The sequence below is a fragment of the Urocampus carinirostris genome, chromosome 13 (genome assembly GCF_059441175.1).
Source record: "Urocampus carinirostris isolate Australia breed hairy pipefish chromosome 13, RoL_Ucar_1.0, whole genome shotgun sequence".
Classification (NCBI taxonomy): domain Eukaryota; kingdom Metazoa; phylum Chordata; class Actinopteri; order Syngnathiformes; family Syngnathidae; genus Urocampus; species Urocampus carinirostris.
Window position 1 is genome coordinate 5,755,625 of NC_142361.1, and position 15,980 is coordinate 5,771,604.

Here is a 15,980-nt window from a genome sequence, read left to right on the forward strand (position 1 = left end):
AAGGGTCAGCAACCTTTTCGATGTGGAATGCCACTTTCAGTAGATTTGTCGATTGCCTATTCAGTAACACATCACAAAGTGGAGATATTCCTCTGTAGTTGGATCCTAAAGCCAAAAAAACATAATAGGTTTAAAGTGTGTCTTACCTTGCAAACAGTATAGGCAGGGAAGTCCAATTTTTTACAAAAAAAACCTGATTTGTTTACACCGCGGGATCCAATGCAACCAGGGTTTCATTCACAATAAAATACATTACATATGGCTGTTATAGCACATCAAATAAAGGCTATTTGTGTACAATTATTTGTGATCGTGGATATCATAGCATACATTGATTCATCTCTGGTGTTGGTGACTTTTTCTTCCGCGTTCACAAACGCATTTTGTAGAATATGATCACGCTTTATTGTTTAAAAACGCGTTATATAGACTACGATCGCTTAATTGTTTTAGTTAGCTCGCTTTTTTGTTTTAATAAACTTATTATATAGAATGCGATCGCTTTTGTCAGAGCGCAGCAGAATGCGCGTTCATGCGAGGGGGGGGGATTTTTTTAATGTATCCGCCTTTTCAGATTCATCCTTGAATTCGTGTTCCTATTTAGTCTCGTAGTGGCATAATGCACAAACAGCACGGTCATTTTTTGCACAAAAGCCCCATTCGTCTGTCCCCGCTGGCTGGAAAGAACGAGATTTTTCCGCTCAAAGAGGCGTCATGATTTGGCTGTCGTAATCTGTAATCGGCAGTGTTTCTGTGGGAGGGTTAAAACAGATCTCTCCTCCTCAGCGAGGCACCGCGCAGACACACACTCACCGTAAAGCCACTAAACAATGAAAACGCGCAATGAAAATGTCTAAATTTCAGGTAATAATGCGCATTTAAAAAATAATCATTATTACTTTGCCGTGTGCTCACGTGCCGCTGGTTAACCCCCCGCGTGCCACTGCTGGCACGCGTGCCATAGGTTGCCGAACCCTGATATAGACTAAATAAATGAATAATTGGGTGCTTACGTGCCAAGTCTTCTTTACAAGCCAAAGACAGCAAAGCCAAAGCTTTGGCAGATATCAGCCGAAATCAATCACTGCAAGTCGACAGAGAAAACAATACATGTACATTATTATGTCTTTGTGGTTTAACAACAATGAGAATGCCATGTGTTTTTTTTATTAATTTATGACAATTAACTAATAACATCAAGAGTTAAATCGTGAGAGCAATGCAGCAAATAGAAATAGTCAAAGTTGTCACCCCGAAGTCAAATAATATTATAAAGAGTGGCTAATTTAAGAAATTTATATTTCGCCGTCTGTGTCCAAAAACGTCATTCAAACAACCCACTTTTCAAATAAACGTGTTCACTTTAAACTGAAAAAGAATACGACGAGGCTCACGCTGGCTAAAGTTTGCGCTTATGACCTTTCAAGTTGCTAAATACTGCGGTGCTGCGTCGCCAAGCAACAGGTTTAAACTGCTAACCACTTACGGATTTAAAAAAAGTGTGCTCAACAACTTACTTGGTTGTGCCAAAACTTAGTGTATGTTAATATACACTAGTTGTGTTAAAGTACCTCACTTTTGAAAAACAAAACACTACATTTCCCAGAATTTTTCGAGCTTCTGGCCCGGTTCCTATAGCTCTCGCGATACATCTAAACCTCTCTTTTTTGTCGTGGACCACTTGCACCCTGTCAATAGTCGTAAAGTAAAACCGTCGGGACCATGGTAAGTAGTTCTCATCATCAGCAAAAATACCAACTAACTTGTGTTTTATTTTGTAAAGAGTGCAGGTTCGAAAAGAATGTAGCTGGTGTCCTATTTTAAGAAAAGTGAATTCAAGTTTATACACGAGTGACTGTCACACTTGATATACCAGTTTAGCGGTTCTGTAACAAATTGACACGCCGCCGTGATACTGTACAGTCTAATTGCCTGTAAAATCAATTCACCGAAAATGTAACTTTACTGTAAAAGCTGCGTTTTTGTGTCGTTTTTGACATAATTAAATGTGTAAGATAAAGTTTGTGTGTTATTTTTTTGGATTGATTTGATTCATGTTAATTTTGTGTGTGAAATCAATGAGAATTCTATTATCATTCATGTTATTTGGTATGCCTTTCGTAGTCTGAGCCGATTCGAGTTCTAGTGACCGGTGCTGCCGGGCAAATTGCCTACTCGCTGTTGTTCAGCATTGCCAAAGGGGATGTTTTTGGCAAAGATCAGGTAAGGAACCCAAAGGGGGTAAGTTTGATCTTGGCATTGGGTGGGGGCAAAATAATAATGACCAACAGTTGTTGGCCGCGTTAATGGAAAAAACATTATTTAGCTTGCAATTAATGTTCAAAAAGTAATTGCGTTAACCTCCCAGGTTACTCACACCCAAAAGTAGCGGGTTACAGTACTGCGAAAGTCACTATCTTGGTACAAATAACAGTGTATACTCACGTTAAATCCCCCAACAAAAGTGCCTAAAAATAGCAGCATAATAAAAGAAATAGAAGAAAAGATGTACACCAACCTGTGGAAGCGGTGAACTCTATATTTATTGGCTTTTTCAATATTGAGAACTTACTAACTAACACAGATACATTCCTTATCCATTTTGGCTTTTGTCTTCAAACCAAGAGTCTGCCCGTTTCTAATTCTGGGTAACGTCCAAGACATTTTCTTTTTTTCCTCTCGGCATGGTGTATTGCAAAAATAATTTTACAAAAGAAAATTCCAAAATTGAGCAATCTTGTACTGTAAGTTTTGTGCTTACAATATCTCCATTGATTTTGCGTTTCCTGTATAAGCCACGCCCCCTAGACACACACTACCTACCATCGCTACACATAACCAAAAGTGCACATTTAATCGTAATCCCTGTTATCAGTATTCTGTTTTATATTTGTAAATATGGCTTGGATGCGCGTATATATGGGCGGGATAATGTCAGAACATACAGGGAGAAATGACGTGCCACTGTAACTATTCAGTTTTTTTTTGTGGGTACATATAAAATTGTCAATCTTGTGTCAATGCTTGTATTTTGTGTTCTGTTGATGTTGGATTGAGGGATGACAATCATTTCATTGGCGTAGGAAAAAAAAAATTCAAAGAAAATGAAACTTTGCAGTTCATGATCTACATATAAATGTTGCAGAGTAATGCACATGTTGTAACGATACAAATAATTGCGGTTCAGAAATATGTTTCCTTGTGACGCATAATTCTTAACCCAGATGACCACTACAGTCGTTTGTGTCATTTTACTTATTATTTAAATCAATATAGGTTTAGTTATGCTTTTTAGATACGTTTTACTAACCACTATGAGACATATAGCGAGACAATATTTGCTCGATATTGGTGGGACATGTCCCCACCAAATTTATGCCATTGAAGGAACTAATTGTATGTCGCCAACTGGTTCAAGACACCTTTCTCAAAAAAGCTGTGATTGGGTGGGACTTTGACAACTTGCTGTATGGAGTTACATTCGGGCCAAACATTTCAAACCTAAAAAAAAAAAAATCAAACTCGTACCCGCAAATGAATTTGCTAATCTTGAATTCTGAAAAATAGGGTAATGAATTGAAAATATAATTACTTGTGGAAAACTATAATTTTCAGTGCAATATAAATTTGATTCTTGTTTGGTAATTATTTTGAATTGGGAAATAATTTTCATTTTTCACGTTCATATAATATTTTTCAGGTTCTAATTATTCTTTTTCTATTTAATTTTTTTCTTCAGTTTCAGATTTGTTTTTTTTTTTTTTTTGAGTTTTTGGCCTGGTTATGTGGGGGCGTGGCCTCTGTTGAGCTGGGTGTGGAATTATCACCTGAAATGAACCTTCCTGGGGTGCAGTGCCTTCGGGAATGCAGGAAGAAAGGCACAGCCGTATAACACACATTTACGGCTTTTTAACGCAAGAAAGAATCTGACAATGCTGTTATATTTTTAAACAAATATGATTAGAAAATGCAAGAATATTGTAGCACGATCACACTTAATATTCTTGATATGTCAGATTAAGTTGTAACAGAGGGCTTAAACATCCCCCAACATTTAACAAGGCTTGGTCTTGTCCTAAATGTCAATTGGTATACTGTAATCCCACTTTTTTTGCCGTTAATGTTCACCAGACCCCTCCTACGGCATTGAAAATCCTCGATATAGTGCTGCCAGCCCAGCCCAGCCTGCCTTGCCCTACTAATAAAAATAAAATAAAATGTTCACATGCATGTGTTTGCATCGGTGCAAAAAAAAGTAAAAATGTATAGGTAAACTTAAGTAGTTGTAAATTCAGCATATTGTATCAAGTACTATAGAAATGCAGTCGATTAACCATGTTTGCGATTGTTGTTTAAGATGTGAACGATTTATCGATGTATTTAGTAATTCAGACTTGCATAAGAATGTATGTGTATTTATTTTAATATATTATAGTTAGAAATGTTTACATACAATTGACATGTACATTCGACACTACGTATCGCTATGATCCCAATTAACTAGAAGGACATGTAGAGCAACTCCTGCTATGTGCTGGTAGACGTTTTATGCAACTACATAATCCAAGAGTGTAGGTTTGGTCCTGGCATTGGTTGGGACAAAACAACCATTGCTTGATATTGGTTGGGACATAAAACATTTTTTTGATCACATACTATTGTGAGGGACAAAACAATTATTGCTAGATACTGGTGAGGACACGTTCTGTCCACCCATGCCAAACTTATGCCTTTGACCTGATAGGATAAATAAAATATACTAAGTGCGAAAGGTGGCACAATATCCTTGCATTTTTGCACCCCCTTTCACTGAAACACAACAACTGTGTCTAAATTCTTGTTACGTAAAAAAAAAATCTGAATGTGTTACGCAGTTTGCAGAGGTAAGGTCTTAAGCCCAAGCCAAATTCAGGAAGAGTTGGGCCAAAAATGTCCATCCTTACATTTGGCAAAATTGTTGGTTAAATTACCTCTGCCGACACAAAAATAAAGAAGATGTTAATGTTTATACAGTCGTTTAACTTAAATTTCATTCCAGAAGACGGCCTTCATTTTTTTTTTCATAGATAACTTCTCCCCAAGTCATCACAAACAAAATGTGGAATTTAGCTTTTTTTAGGGCTCTGTCCGGCAAATCATATGAATTGTTCTGGGCTCAGGCCAAACCTGCCTGGGCCCAGGTCAGGCATTAATACCCGCGGGCCTGTGTCAGGTCTCGCTGGATTGATTCGGCCCGATCTTACCTGAGCGCAACTGTCCCTTTCTCCCTGCTTTTCCTGAAGTCACTGCAGCCTGTTGGTGGTTAACTCTAGCTGTAAGTCATGATTGCGCACCCTGCTCAACTAAGACCATGCCCCCCACATGATATCTGGGCCCAAAGTGTGAAGCTTGAAAACAGATCTGAAAGTGAAAAGAAAAGTGGAAAAAAAGTTTTGACCATGGAAAAAATTAAGTTTGAAACTGAAAACGACATATTTTGAAGTGAAAATTGAAAATAAGTAGTTTATTCAAAATCATTACCAAAGAAAATCAAAATTAGATTAAAAAAAGTTCATGAATTAAGTTATACTTTAAAATGACTAGTTTATTTTTAAAATGTTTACTTTTAAGTTTTCTTTTTAAGTTCAAAACGTTTGGTCCCCATGTAATGCCATAGTCCTGCGCCTGAGAGAATTGATTGAGTTTGCACTTGGGAGGATCGTCCTTGAAGTCTGGTGACATGGATCCAGTGCCAAGCACCTCAGCTTATTATTTGAATTGACTTCACAGGCTTCCATTCCATAATGCTTTACTAAAGTTTTCCATGTGTTTGTTTTATTTCAAAACAGCCTCTTATACTGCTTCTCCTGGATATCACACCCATGATGCGTGTCCTTGAAGGCGTTGTCATGGAATTGCAGGACTGTGCCCTTCCACTTCTGAGAGGTACCAATTTCAGTACAGTGAACAGTTCTTCTTTGCAGGTGGTGGAGAGTTTGTTAATGCAATGGGCAATTTGCCTCTTTATCATGTCTAAAATACTGTGGGTTCTTTGAATCGATAAACAGAATGCCAGCTATCAAAATGGCCTGCTCCTGTTCCCCGTGCTCATGTACTGTATATCCCGCACTATAAGACACGCCTCCAAAAAATATTATTTTGTGATCTTTAAGTCGTACCGGACTATAAGGCGCATGAAATCAAAACTAGAGGAAGGCCTATGGTTACACAAAAATAAACTAGTATCATATTTGTGCATTGATTGATCAGTCTGAAAATATCCGTAATCATGATTGCATAACATTGGATGCACAGGATTCGAAACAGGATCCCTACAGGTTGCGTGCCGTATTTCTATCCACTAGACCTCTTGGGATAGAGACAACACATGGAAAGGCACAAGCTTTTATTTCATCATCACTCTATTTTTAGTCACAGTACCAACTTGTTGATGTTATTATTATACGGACCGTGATAATATTATTGGACATTAAACCAGTCCGTGGTTCAGAGAAGGTTTGGGACCTTATTGTATCGCTAAACTGCAATGTCTTTACAAAGTGCACAAGATTCTGAACTGAATGAATAAATAGGCATTGTGTGAAGTAATTTTTTCATTCTGAACTGAATGAAGCAAAAGGCAGTGTGTGTGTGTGTGTGTGTGTGTGTGTGTGTGTGTGTGTGTGTGTGTGTGTGTGTGTGTGTGTGTGTGTGTGTGTGTGTGTGTGTGTGTGTGTGTGTGTGTGTGTGTGTGTGTGTGTGTGTGTGTGTGTGTGTGTGTGTGTGTGTGTGTGTGTGTAATTTGGTCGTCCCGATAGATATAAAATGCATGGCCGCACATACTCAAAACATTCGTCACTTACAATGCTTAGTTTGAGCTTAGAAAAAGTTGAAACAAAATTTTATACCAATCACTTTCTGTTTTCTGATTTCTCGAAAATATCTCATACTGTGACACTGATAACAAGATAAGACCTAATGCTTTTTCATATGTCGTCTGTATCTCTAGTGGTGCTGTCAGGTTCGATCCCTTATGCCGCCCTTGTTATGTAATTGATGAAAGATCAATGATTGCTCAAATGTGATTAAACATTTCAAGGTTAAAACATGAGACTGTATTAGGATGAAGAAAAGAACACACTCTGAGTCTGAGATTTAGGTTTTTGATAGATAGCCCTTCCATTGAAGGTGTGTGCTTCCAGAATCGTCTCAGGAAGGAATCAAACTCCGCCTATGGCTAGAGGCTCATTTATTGGAAAACACAAGAATAAAACAACACATCTGGTTGGTTTAAACAAGATTACATGAACACAGGAAACAAATCTGATTGGTTTTGACAGGAATCACATGTTTAAATGCACTGTATAATGTTGGTCGCTAGATGGGGTAATAAATGAGCAATAAGGATAGTGAAACTTCATAACACAATGCGTCTCTGTAAGAAGAAAGGAATGTTAGGGAGACAGGCTCCTTGACCGGGCTTCCTGGCACTAAAGTGAAGACCATCTTGATTAATAGTTAGCGGGCCCCAAGAGGATACAATTGTAAGCTCTTCCCAGCACCAAGACGAAGGCCATCTTGATTAATAGTTAGCAGGAACCGAGAGGATACAATTGTTGCAAGAATACAAACAGCACCTGGATATAATATTTGGCTTTGTTAAGCCACTTTTGAGGATAACATCATACAAAGGCACATTCAAACTGTATTTTCCCATACAAAACATTTCTAATTTTGTCTGCTTATAAAGCGCACCAGATTGTAAGCAGAGTTTGTACAGGTGCTTGAAATCCTTAAAAACGTTTGAATTCTAAGTTGTGTTTTCAAGGTCAGGAAAATGCTTGAATTTTGGGTGAAGTGTCTCCACCCCCCCTAATTGTTGCACCCAAGAGAACAACTCTATTTAGAAAACCTCTTTTTGCGCTGCACATCTGAACTTTTTTTTTTTTTTTTTTATGATTTATTATCAATAATAGTTAAACAATAAGCACCAAATTATTTAGTAATTAGTAATTTCATATGTTTTGCAGAGCATCCCTGAAAAACGCAAGAAATATACATTAAAATATTCACAGATCTACAAAAAAATTTGTAAAATATAAAACAGTTTTAGCTTTTTTACACACTGAACAGATTCAAAGTCGAACAACAACACAAAATCCTTGAAAATACATAACAATAAAAAAAACTTGAAATATTACCTCTTCAGCACTATAAATAAATTATAAAATGCAAAAAGAAAAAGGTTTACAATTCTATTTTAACTAATTTAGACACAGATACACTGAAAAATACATACAAATATAAACTAAAACTAGTAAAACAAAGAGCAAATGTGACATAGCCAAGTTGCACGTGCATTGGTGAAGCGAATGGCAGAATTCATGTCAGTATATAGCAGGCCATTGACACAAAAAGATCGTAGATAATGGATAAGAACAGCTTAATACAGCACAACGTATGTGCGAGCAGAGCGAGTTCAGAAGCAGAAAGGGCAGAGGAAAGGGACATCAATAAGCTTACAGGTCAGGACTTTTCTACTTTGACCATTTATGCACATATTTTGCCTAAATTGTTTGGTTTCCTGTGTTTTAATTTCCTTTCACATTACAAATCCATACTACATTAAATGGAAACTGAACGGCCAAGCGGCATTATTCATAATGGATGGGGATGTTGCTAGTATGAAGTTTAAAGAGACTCTTTCTGTAGCTTATGAAGCGTCACAACTTTAGGTGACACTGAACCCCTATTGCCCCCATTAAGCAGGTTGCTGTTGCCACTATCGGTATGTGAGTGTGTGTGTGAATGGGTAAGAGTGAAGTACATTGTGAAGCACTTAGGGAGGTTTACAGTGACTTTAAAAGCGCTATATAAATGCAGACCGTTTACCATCGACTTAATTTTAGTCATCAATGTCAACAACAAAAACAACGTTCTTTTGATCGATGCTGGGTTTCTACCTTTGAGGGTACTGGAAAACCTGGAAAATTGGCCCTAAAAGAGCTTGAATTTGGCCATGAAAAATGTGTATGAACTCTGTATAAGGCGCACATTCAAATCTCTGGGCGATTTTGGGTTCACCTTATGGTCCGGAAATATAGTAAATACTGTATTTTTGGATTCATGCTGAGATTTCCTACCCTCTAGAAATTGTAGCCACTGACAAGGTGGAAGTGGCTTTCAAGGATCTGGATGCTGCCATCTTGGTAGGTTCCATGCCCAGGAGGGAGGGCATGGAAAGGAAAGATCTGCTTAAAGCCAACGTGGCCATCTTTGAGACCCAGGGAAGGGCCCTTGACAAGTACGCCAAGAAGACTGTAAAGGTACTAGCACCAGAGTGCCTCCTTTTTGAGTGCCTACCACACACGAGGGTAACTACTGATTGTGATATTTTCAGGTTTTGGTGGTAGGAAACCCAGCCAACACCAACTGTCTGATTACAATAAAGTCCGCTCCCTCTATTCCAAAGGAGAACTTTTCATGTCTTACCCGCCTTGACCATAACAGGGCTCGTTCACAGGTCTTCAACTCACTTATTTTATTCAACACATGCAGAAATAAACATTTCTGATTTGTCTGTATGTTAGGCTGCTTGAAACACTTTTTGTCTGTGTGCCTTTTCCATAGGTTGCGATGCGCTGCAATGTCCCTGCAACCCATGTCAAGAACGTGATCATTTGGGGCAACCACTCGTTCACGCAATACCCAGATGTTCACCACTGCAAGGTCAACATGTACGGCAGTGAAAAGGCCTGTTTTGATGCCGTCAAAGATGAAGCCTGGCTCAAAGGGGATTTCATTACTGTGAGAGGCCATTTTAGTTGTTTTTATTTATTTTCCAGACTACTTATCGTTACTAGTTGGCAGGGCTGCTGGAGCTCTTCCCAGCTGACGTTGAGCACCCTAGACTTATTGCCATACAATCACAGGGCATATATAGACATACAACCACTCACACTTAGCCCTACCTAGGGACAATTTAGAGTCACCTATCAACCTGCCATACATGTTTTTGGAATGTGGGAAGAAACTAGAGTGCACAGTGAAAACCCCAGTTAGGGGACAACATGCAAATTCCACACAGGTAGCTGGAATTGAACCCAAGACCACAGAACTGTGAGGTGGACCTGCAAACCATCATTCATCATACATCCCTTTAGGTCCTTTTTTTGTATTTTTTTCACAGCCACAAAAAACAGTTGATACTAAACATATTAAAATCAAAGCAATCTCATTCACAACCATAAAGATATGTATCATGACATTTATCAAACCTTATTTCATTATTTCCTATAACAGGTTATTTCTGAGCGTTTTCAGAATTGACGAACATAGTGCGGCAAAATAAGATCTGACTTACCATTAAAAAGGAAATCAACAAGGAAAATTGGTAAACATATTCCCAGATCCTTCGTGAAAAAAATAAAAATGAAATGCTGTTTCTTCAGACCCTTAATTTTTTTCCCCTCTATTCACCCATCACTGACATCACATGATTCAGCACTCCCCAATCGCAGAAAAATTGTTGGGTCCGCACTTTGTGTTGTATTAAAGTAACTGCAGAGTAAACACATAGTTGTGGGTGGTACCAAAGACAATTGGCTAATAACTTTAACCTTAAAACTAGTGCAATTTCTACAATTAACTCAGATGGTGATCCGATGCTCTAAGAAAATTAAAAAAGCTAAATTATTACATGTATGGGCCTTCAAGGACTATTGTTAATCTTTTTTGTCAAGCATGATTTGTCTGCCCTAATACATTGTATAATAATTTTATTAGCACATCAATAGAAAAAGTAGCACATCAATGCTTCATTCAACTTCGCATGTGTTTTGAATAGTGGACATTAGGTTCTACAATATTCTTCCGTGTTTTCTGTTTAGTGACTCACACATGTACCAGTTTTAAAACATTGATGTATACACACTGTTAGTTAATTGTAGAATAGCTTGAAAAAGCACGGAGTTGAATCAAATCGTTTGTATTTTCATTGATACCGTACTGAAACATTGTATGCCATAAGATTAGACATGACTCTCCAGGGTGACACGTAGCAAAGACTTAAAAAATAAAAATAAAAGATCAGTGCTTAGAGACTGGCCTAAGGTATAGTAATAGCTCAATGAAAAAAATAGGGCATTGTAACAATAATGCAATGAAAAATTGTTCGAAAACATTTAGCAGCAACAAAGACTCCCAAATAAGTCGCAATATATCTTTTTTTTTTTTACAGTTTGAGGGTGGTAAAGGCCCTGGGGAAGAAACGTTCTCTGAGTCTGTTATAGTCCTTGTTTTAAGAGACTTGTAGCACCTACTAGAGGGCAAAAGGTCAAGGAGGTGGGTGGTCGGGGTGAGAAGAGTCTTTTAAAATGTTGATGGCTCTGCTGCGGTATCACTAACCAGCAATGTCTTCCAGACTGGGCAAAAACAGCCAATGAGCTTCTGGACTGTGTTAATTTCTCTGCTGTCAGGAAAATGTTTCTTTGATGCCTTATATTGGAACACACTCACATACTACATGACTTACAGGTGGCACTACAAACTACCTGCCAGTTAAGGTGACATTTTTAAAGGGTAGTTTTATTTCATGAAAGAGTTTAAATAAAATAAAATGATACTAAATCCACACACAAAAGTTACACAATAAAAATTAAAACTGGGTATTATCTTTGTTTCTTTCAGATTGTGTATTGTGGGCAAAGTAAAAACATTTTCAACTGAGTTTAATCCAAACGTGAAAACAAAATTAGAATTTACAATACTTAAAGATTGCACTTAATGATCGAGTGATCGATAGGTAGAAATTAATCCAATGGAAAAATAAAGCACACTTTAAGATCACACAAAGACAACACAAAAGGGAAAAGTGGATTTCTATTAAGGGCAGCACAGCGGCGCAGTGGTTAGCGCGTGTGCGGCACAGTTCTGAGGTCGTGGGAACCTCCTGCGTGGGTTCAAATCCAGCTACCGGCCCTACTGTGCGGATTTTGTATGTTCTCCCCGTGCTTGCATGGGTTTCCCCCGGGCACTACGGTTTCTTCCCACATTCCAAAGACATGCATTTCAGGTGGATTGGCTGGTCCAAATTGTCCCTAGGTGTGACTGAGCGAGTGAGTTGTCTGTCCCCGTGTGCCCTGCGATTGGCTGGCAACCAGTTCAGGTGTGTCCCCTGCCCACTGCCCGTAGATGGCTGGGATAAGCTCCAGTTCTTGTGTAAATGTCGCGTGTTTTGCCATGCCGCAGACGGTGCAGCAGAGAGGCGCTGCCGTCATCAAAGCCAGGAACCTGTCCAGTGCCATGTCTGCAGCCAAGGCCATCTGTGACCACATGAGGGATATTTGGTTCGGCAGCCCGGAGGTAAACCAGGGTTTCTATCTACCCATTATTTAGCTGTAAAATGCACGTTTGTGCGTGGCAATTTAGTGAAGTAAATCCACGTAATTCTAATAATAACTCTTCACGCATCTTTTTTACAGGGGGAATTCATTTCCATGGGTGTCTACTCCACAGGCAACACCTACAAAGTACCAAATGACCTTATCTACTCCTTCCCCGTCCAGATTAAGGTTAATATTGTTACAATCACTGTGTTTTTGAGTATTTAGTAGAGAAAAAAACAGTTGTGAAAGCTCTCCCACCTAAAAAAAAAATTACTGAGGCCTGTAATTGTTGACCTCAACGATTAGATACAGGAAGAGAAATAAATTCCAGAAGATTACATTGTTTTATAGAATTTATTTGCAAATTATGGTTGAAAATAAGTATTTGGTCACCTATAAAAAAGCAAGATCTCTGAAAACTGTCAACAATCTTAAACATTCACACTCCAAACCCCACTTGGACTTAAGAGCTGTCAAGGGACACTAAAAACAAAATATCAACCAGCATCAGTCTAGAATACGGATTCTGCAATAATGTCTTCCGAGGGTCATACTACTTTTTGAGCAGTTGTCATTATGGATTATCCGTGCCAATAGAAGAAAATGCCACCTCCTTCTGCATACTTTACACGTTTACATGGGGTTTCGAAGGCTACATTTGAGGAGAAGTTTAGGGTAATCAACAAAACAGACTTGTATTTTATGAAAATGAAAGCTTATCGCCTGATTCCGGCATTTTACCTGCAATTTAATGTCCGGATATTGTGAACTACTTGATATACAAACCAAGCCCACACACTTCTGATCACATAAAATCCTTGACACAAATAACCAGTTTGTTATTGGGTGGGTTACAAAATTAAAATCAACTCAGCTCAACAGTCATCATAGAGTTATTGGAGTAGTTTACGATGTCTGGGTGTGGGATTGCACCCAATAACAAATTGTTGTTTTTCATAAAATACTGGTTTATGTTAATTACCCTCAACTTTTCCCCATATAGTCTTTGAAACTCAGTCTAAACTTGTTCAAAAATCTCTTTGGTATCTTTGATTTTTGCTTGTAATCTAATATGGGTCGCATGACTCTCAGAAGTCTATACTGTATAGGCTAGCAGCTTAATGTGAAGAAATTAACTGCATGAGCAACTACCAAAAAGACTAGCACTGATCATCTCCCTCGAGCTGGAGATCCCTGCAAGATCTAATAAGTTCACAAAAATAAAGTACATACACTTTACATTTGTATGAACTGCTGCAAGATATCGTTTTTATAAGTCATATAAACACAAATTTACGGCATTGCAATCCTTCAACATGTATGGAGACAGATTAAACATGTACCAGTCCTCTAGGCCGTTGTGTGATACTACGGACAACTGGATCGCAGAATGGGAAGTGACACAGAAAACCTTGAAGTAGTATAATTTTACATCTCAGCACGACGCATGTCTGCATTATCAAGAGGCACACGGCGCTGTAGCTGGGGGAGAATTCAGATTTGCCTACACACTCCAAGGGGCTGCATAATAACAATGTAAAAATAAAAAGGTCTTACACGGGTTTTGACTATATTTTTGGAAGGCAACCCCACGAAAAATATTACTGTATTACTATATCTGTTTTTTAAAAAATATTATTGGGAAGTGTGGATTGCAAGTTTTGATACATCTGTACTTGGAAATTGAATAACTGCAGTATTAGCATGTTGACCCTCTCTTTTCCCAGAACAAATCCTGGAAAATAGTAGAGGGCCTGGCCATTAATGACTTTTCAAAGGCCAAGATGGAGGCTACAGCGACAGAGCTGATACAGGAAAGGGACACAGCTCTGGAGTTCTTGCAGACCAAGTGACTACGTTTGGAAGCACGTCTCTGACAAAGCACTGCCTTCAATGTCACTGTATTCCACATATGTGTCTAAGATGTGTGTGTTATCATGAATGATTAGGTTGAGGGGATTTTATTTTTATTTTGGGAGGCTAGTAAAAAGAATTACAGGGGCACCTATTTGCCTTAGTTGCAGGTGTGCATTTTTTAATGATTACAGACACAAAAAGCATACCATGGTTTTTTTTGTTTTTTTTTCTGGTTTGGATTAATACCATACTCATCTGTGAAGGATATTGGCATCCTGCACCCGCTTTTGTCTAAAACACTAATCCTTCCTACTGGGATCCAAAGTAAAACTCTGTTCCTATAATTTTTCATTAATGGCTGTACTTTGTTTAATTAAGTGATGTTTACAAAAAAAAAACAACATTTAGTTGACAGTATAGCATTAAAACCTTCAACGGTTCAGGATTTCTTGATTTTTAAAATAAAGCTAAAACATGCAGTCTCAACATTGACTGGCCTCTCGCTTATGTGGCATATTATAATGTGGCCTTCATGCATGATGTTACACAAGTCTTGCTTTCAAAGAAAGAAAGAAAGAAAGAAAGGAAGGAAGGTGTGAAATGTGGACCGTATGGAAATGGGAAATTACCTTTAACTGAGCACACAAGTCTTGTATCACGCATAACCCGTCCGCTAAAATTAACACAAAATATTGAGTCTGATTGGCTTGGACAACAGCTTCATCAAACACTGATGTCAAAATCAATTGTTGAAGTTAAAGATTTCATGGACAAAATATGATGACATCACATAATTCTGATTTTTCTTTAGGCTAGCAAGAAAGGCCTTGCTGGCCCTGACGGCCAACCACTTATTTCTACATACTGTATAGCAGTATTGGCCCTCCATACAAGAACTGCTGCAATATCGACATTGCACCAGGGGTAGGAGCACTTACCTGTTTTTCCGAGCTTTATACTGTAAGAGTACTTTACTGACGTGACCAAACTGACTCCAAAAAAGAATGTTCAGCTGGTCTTGATAATGAGAATTTAGGAAAATAATGAAGGGTAGACTGATGGAGGAAATGAGTAAAAGAGAGGTAAGTTACAGTCGAGTTACTGGAAGCTGGCAATAGTAAATTATGTTTTAACATTAAAATAGAATTCATTATTTGTTTAGATATTTTAATGAATAAATGAAAAGAATAAAGATGGGGAAATAAGTAAGAGAGAGATAGGTGACAGTCAAATTACTCGAAGCTAGCAATGGTAAATCATGTTTTAACATACAAAAAGTTTATTTCATATTTGATTATTTCAATGGTTGAATTAATGAAAAAAGTAAGATAGTGAAATAAGTGAAAGAGATATAGGTTATAGTCAAACTACTGGTAGCTGGCTATAGTAAATTTGTTTTAACACAAAAATAAAATGATTTTGTTATTTTAAAGAAAGAAAAAGGTGGGGAAACAAGTAAAATATAAGTTACTGTCAAACTACTGGAAGCTGTCAATAGTAATTTATGTTTTAATGTAAAATGTAATTTATTCGACTAATATATGATGTAAATCATGACCCAACACAGAACTAAAGACAACTTTTGCCTCCCTGCAAAATGTATCGCGTTGCTCAAACCCATTGCGACATGTTTGTGCTACATTACCCTATCGACAATCTGATTGGCCTGGGTTGGTTCCTGTTCTTCCTAGTTTGCGCTAACCATTGGCTATTGGCTTTGGTGTCTTATGAACACCACGCTCCGATTGGCTGTTTTGC

The 15,980-nt window shown here is 38.0% G+C and overlaps 1 protein-coding gene across 2 annotated transcripts; it reads left to right on the forward strand.

The window, feature by feature from the left end:
• Positions 1–1,039: 1,039 nt before the first annotated feature.
• On the forward strand, positions 1,040–14,708 carry mdh1ab (malate dehydrogenase 1Ab, NAD (soluble)). 2 transcript variants are annotated; one of them, XM_088350854.1, is made up of 9 exons: positions 1,040–1,112; positions 2,125–2,223; positions 5,829–5,925; positions 9,130–9,305; positions 9,380–9,502; positions 9,610–9,786; positions 12,229–12,342; positions 12,462–12,551; positions 14,093–14,708. In XM_088350854.1, exons 3-9 carry the CDS (start codon positions 5,862–5,864, stop codon positions 14,216–14,218), a joined length of 870 nt encoding a protein of 289 aa, XP_088206980.1. In that variant the 5' UTR covers positions 1,040–1,112; positions 2,125–2,223; positions 5,829–5,861; the 3' UTR covers positions 14,219–14,708. The 2 variants fall into 2 exon arrangements, with proteins under 2 accessions (XP_088206980.1, XP_088206979.1); XM_088350853.1 differs by lacking the exon at positions 1,040–1,112 and adding an exon at positions 1,395–1,725.
• Positions 14,709–15,980: the final 1,272 nt, after the last annotated feature.

Excerpts from the sequence above, each read along its gene's own strand:
- mdh1ab (XM_088350853.1), top strand. Across the intron at positions 9,306-9,379 it reads ACGCCAAGAAGACTGTAAAG|GTTTTGGTGGTAGGAAACCC; the intron begins GTACTAGCACCA and ends TGATATTTTCAG. Across the intron at positions 9,503-9,609 it reads ATAACAGGGCTCGTTCACAG|GTTGCGATGCGCTGCAATGT; the intron begins GTCTTCAACTCA and ends CCTTTTCCATAG.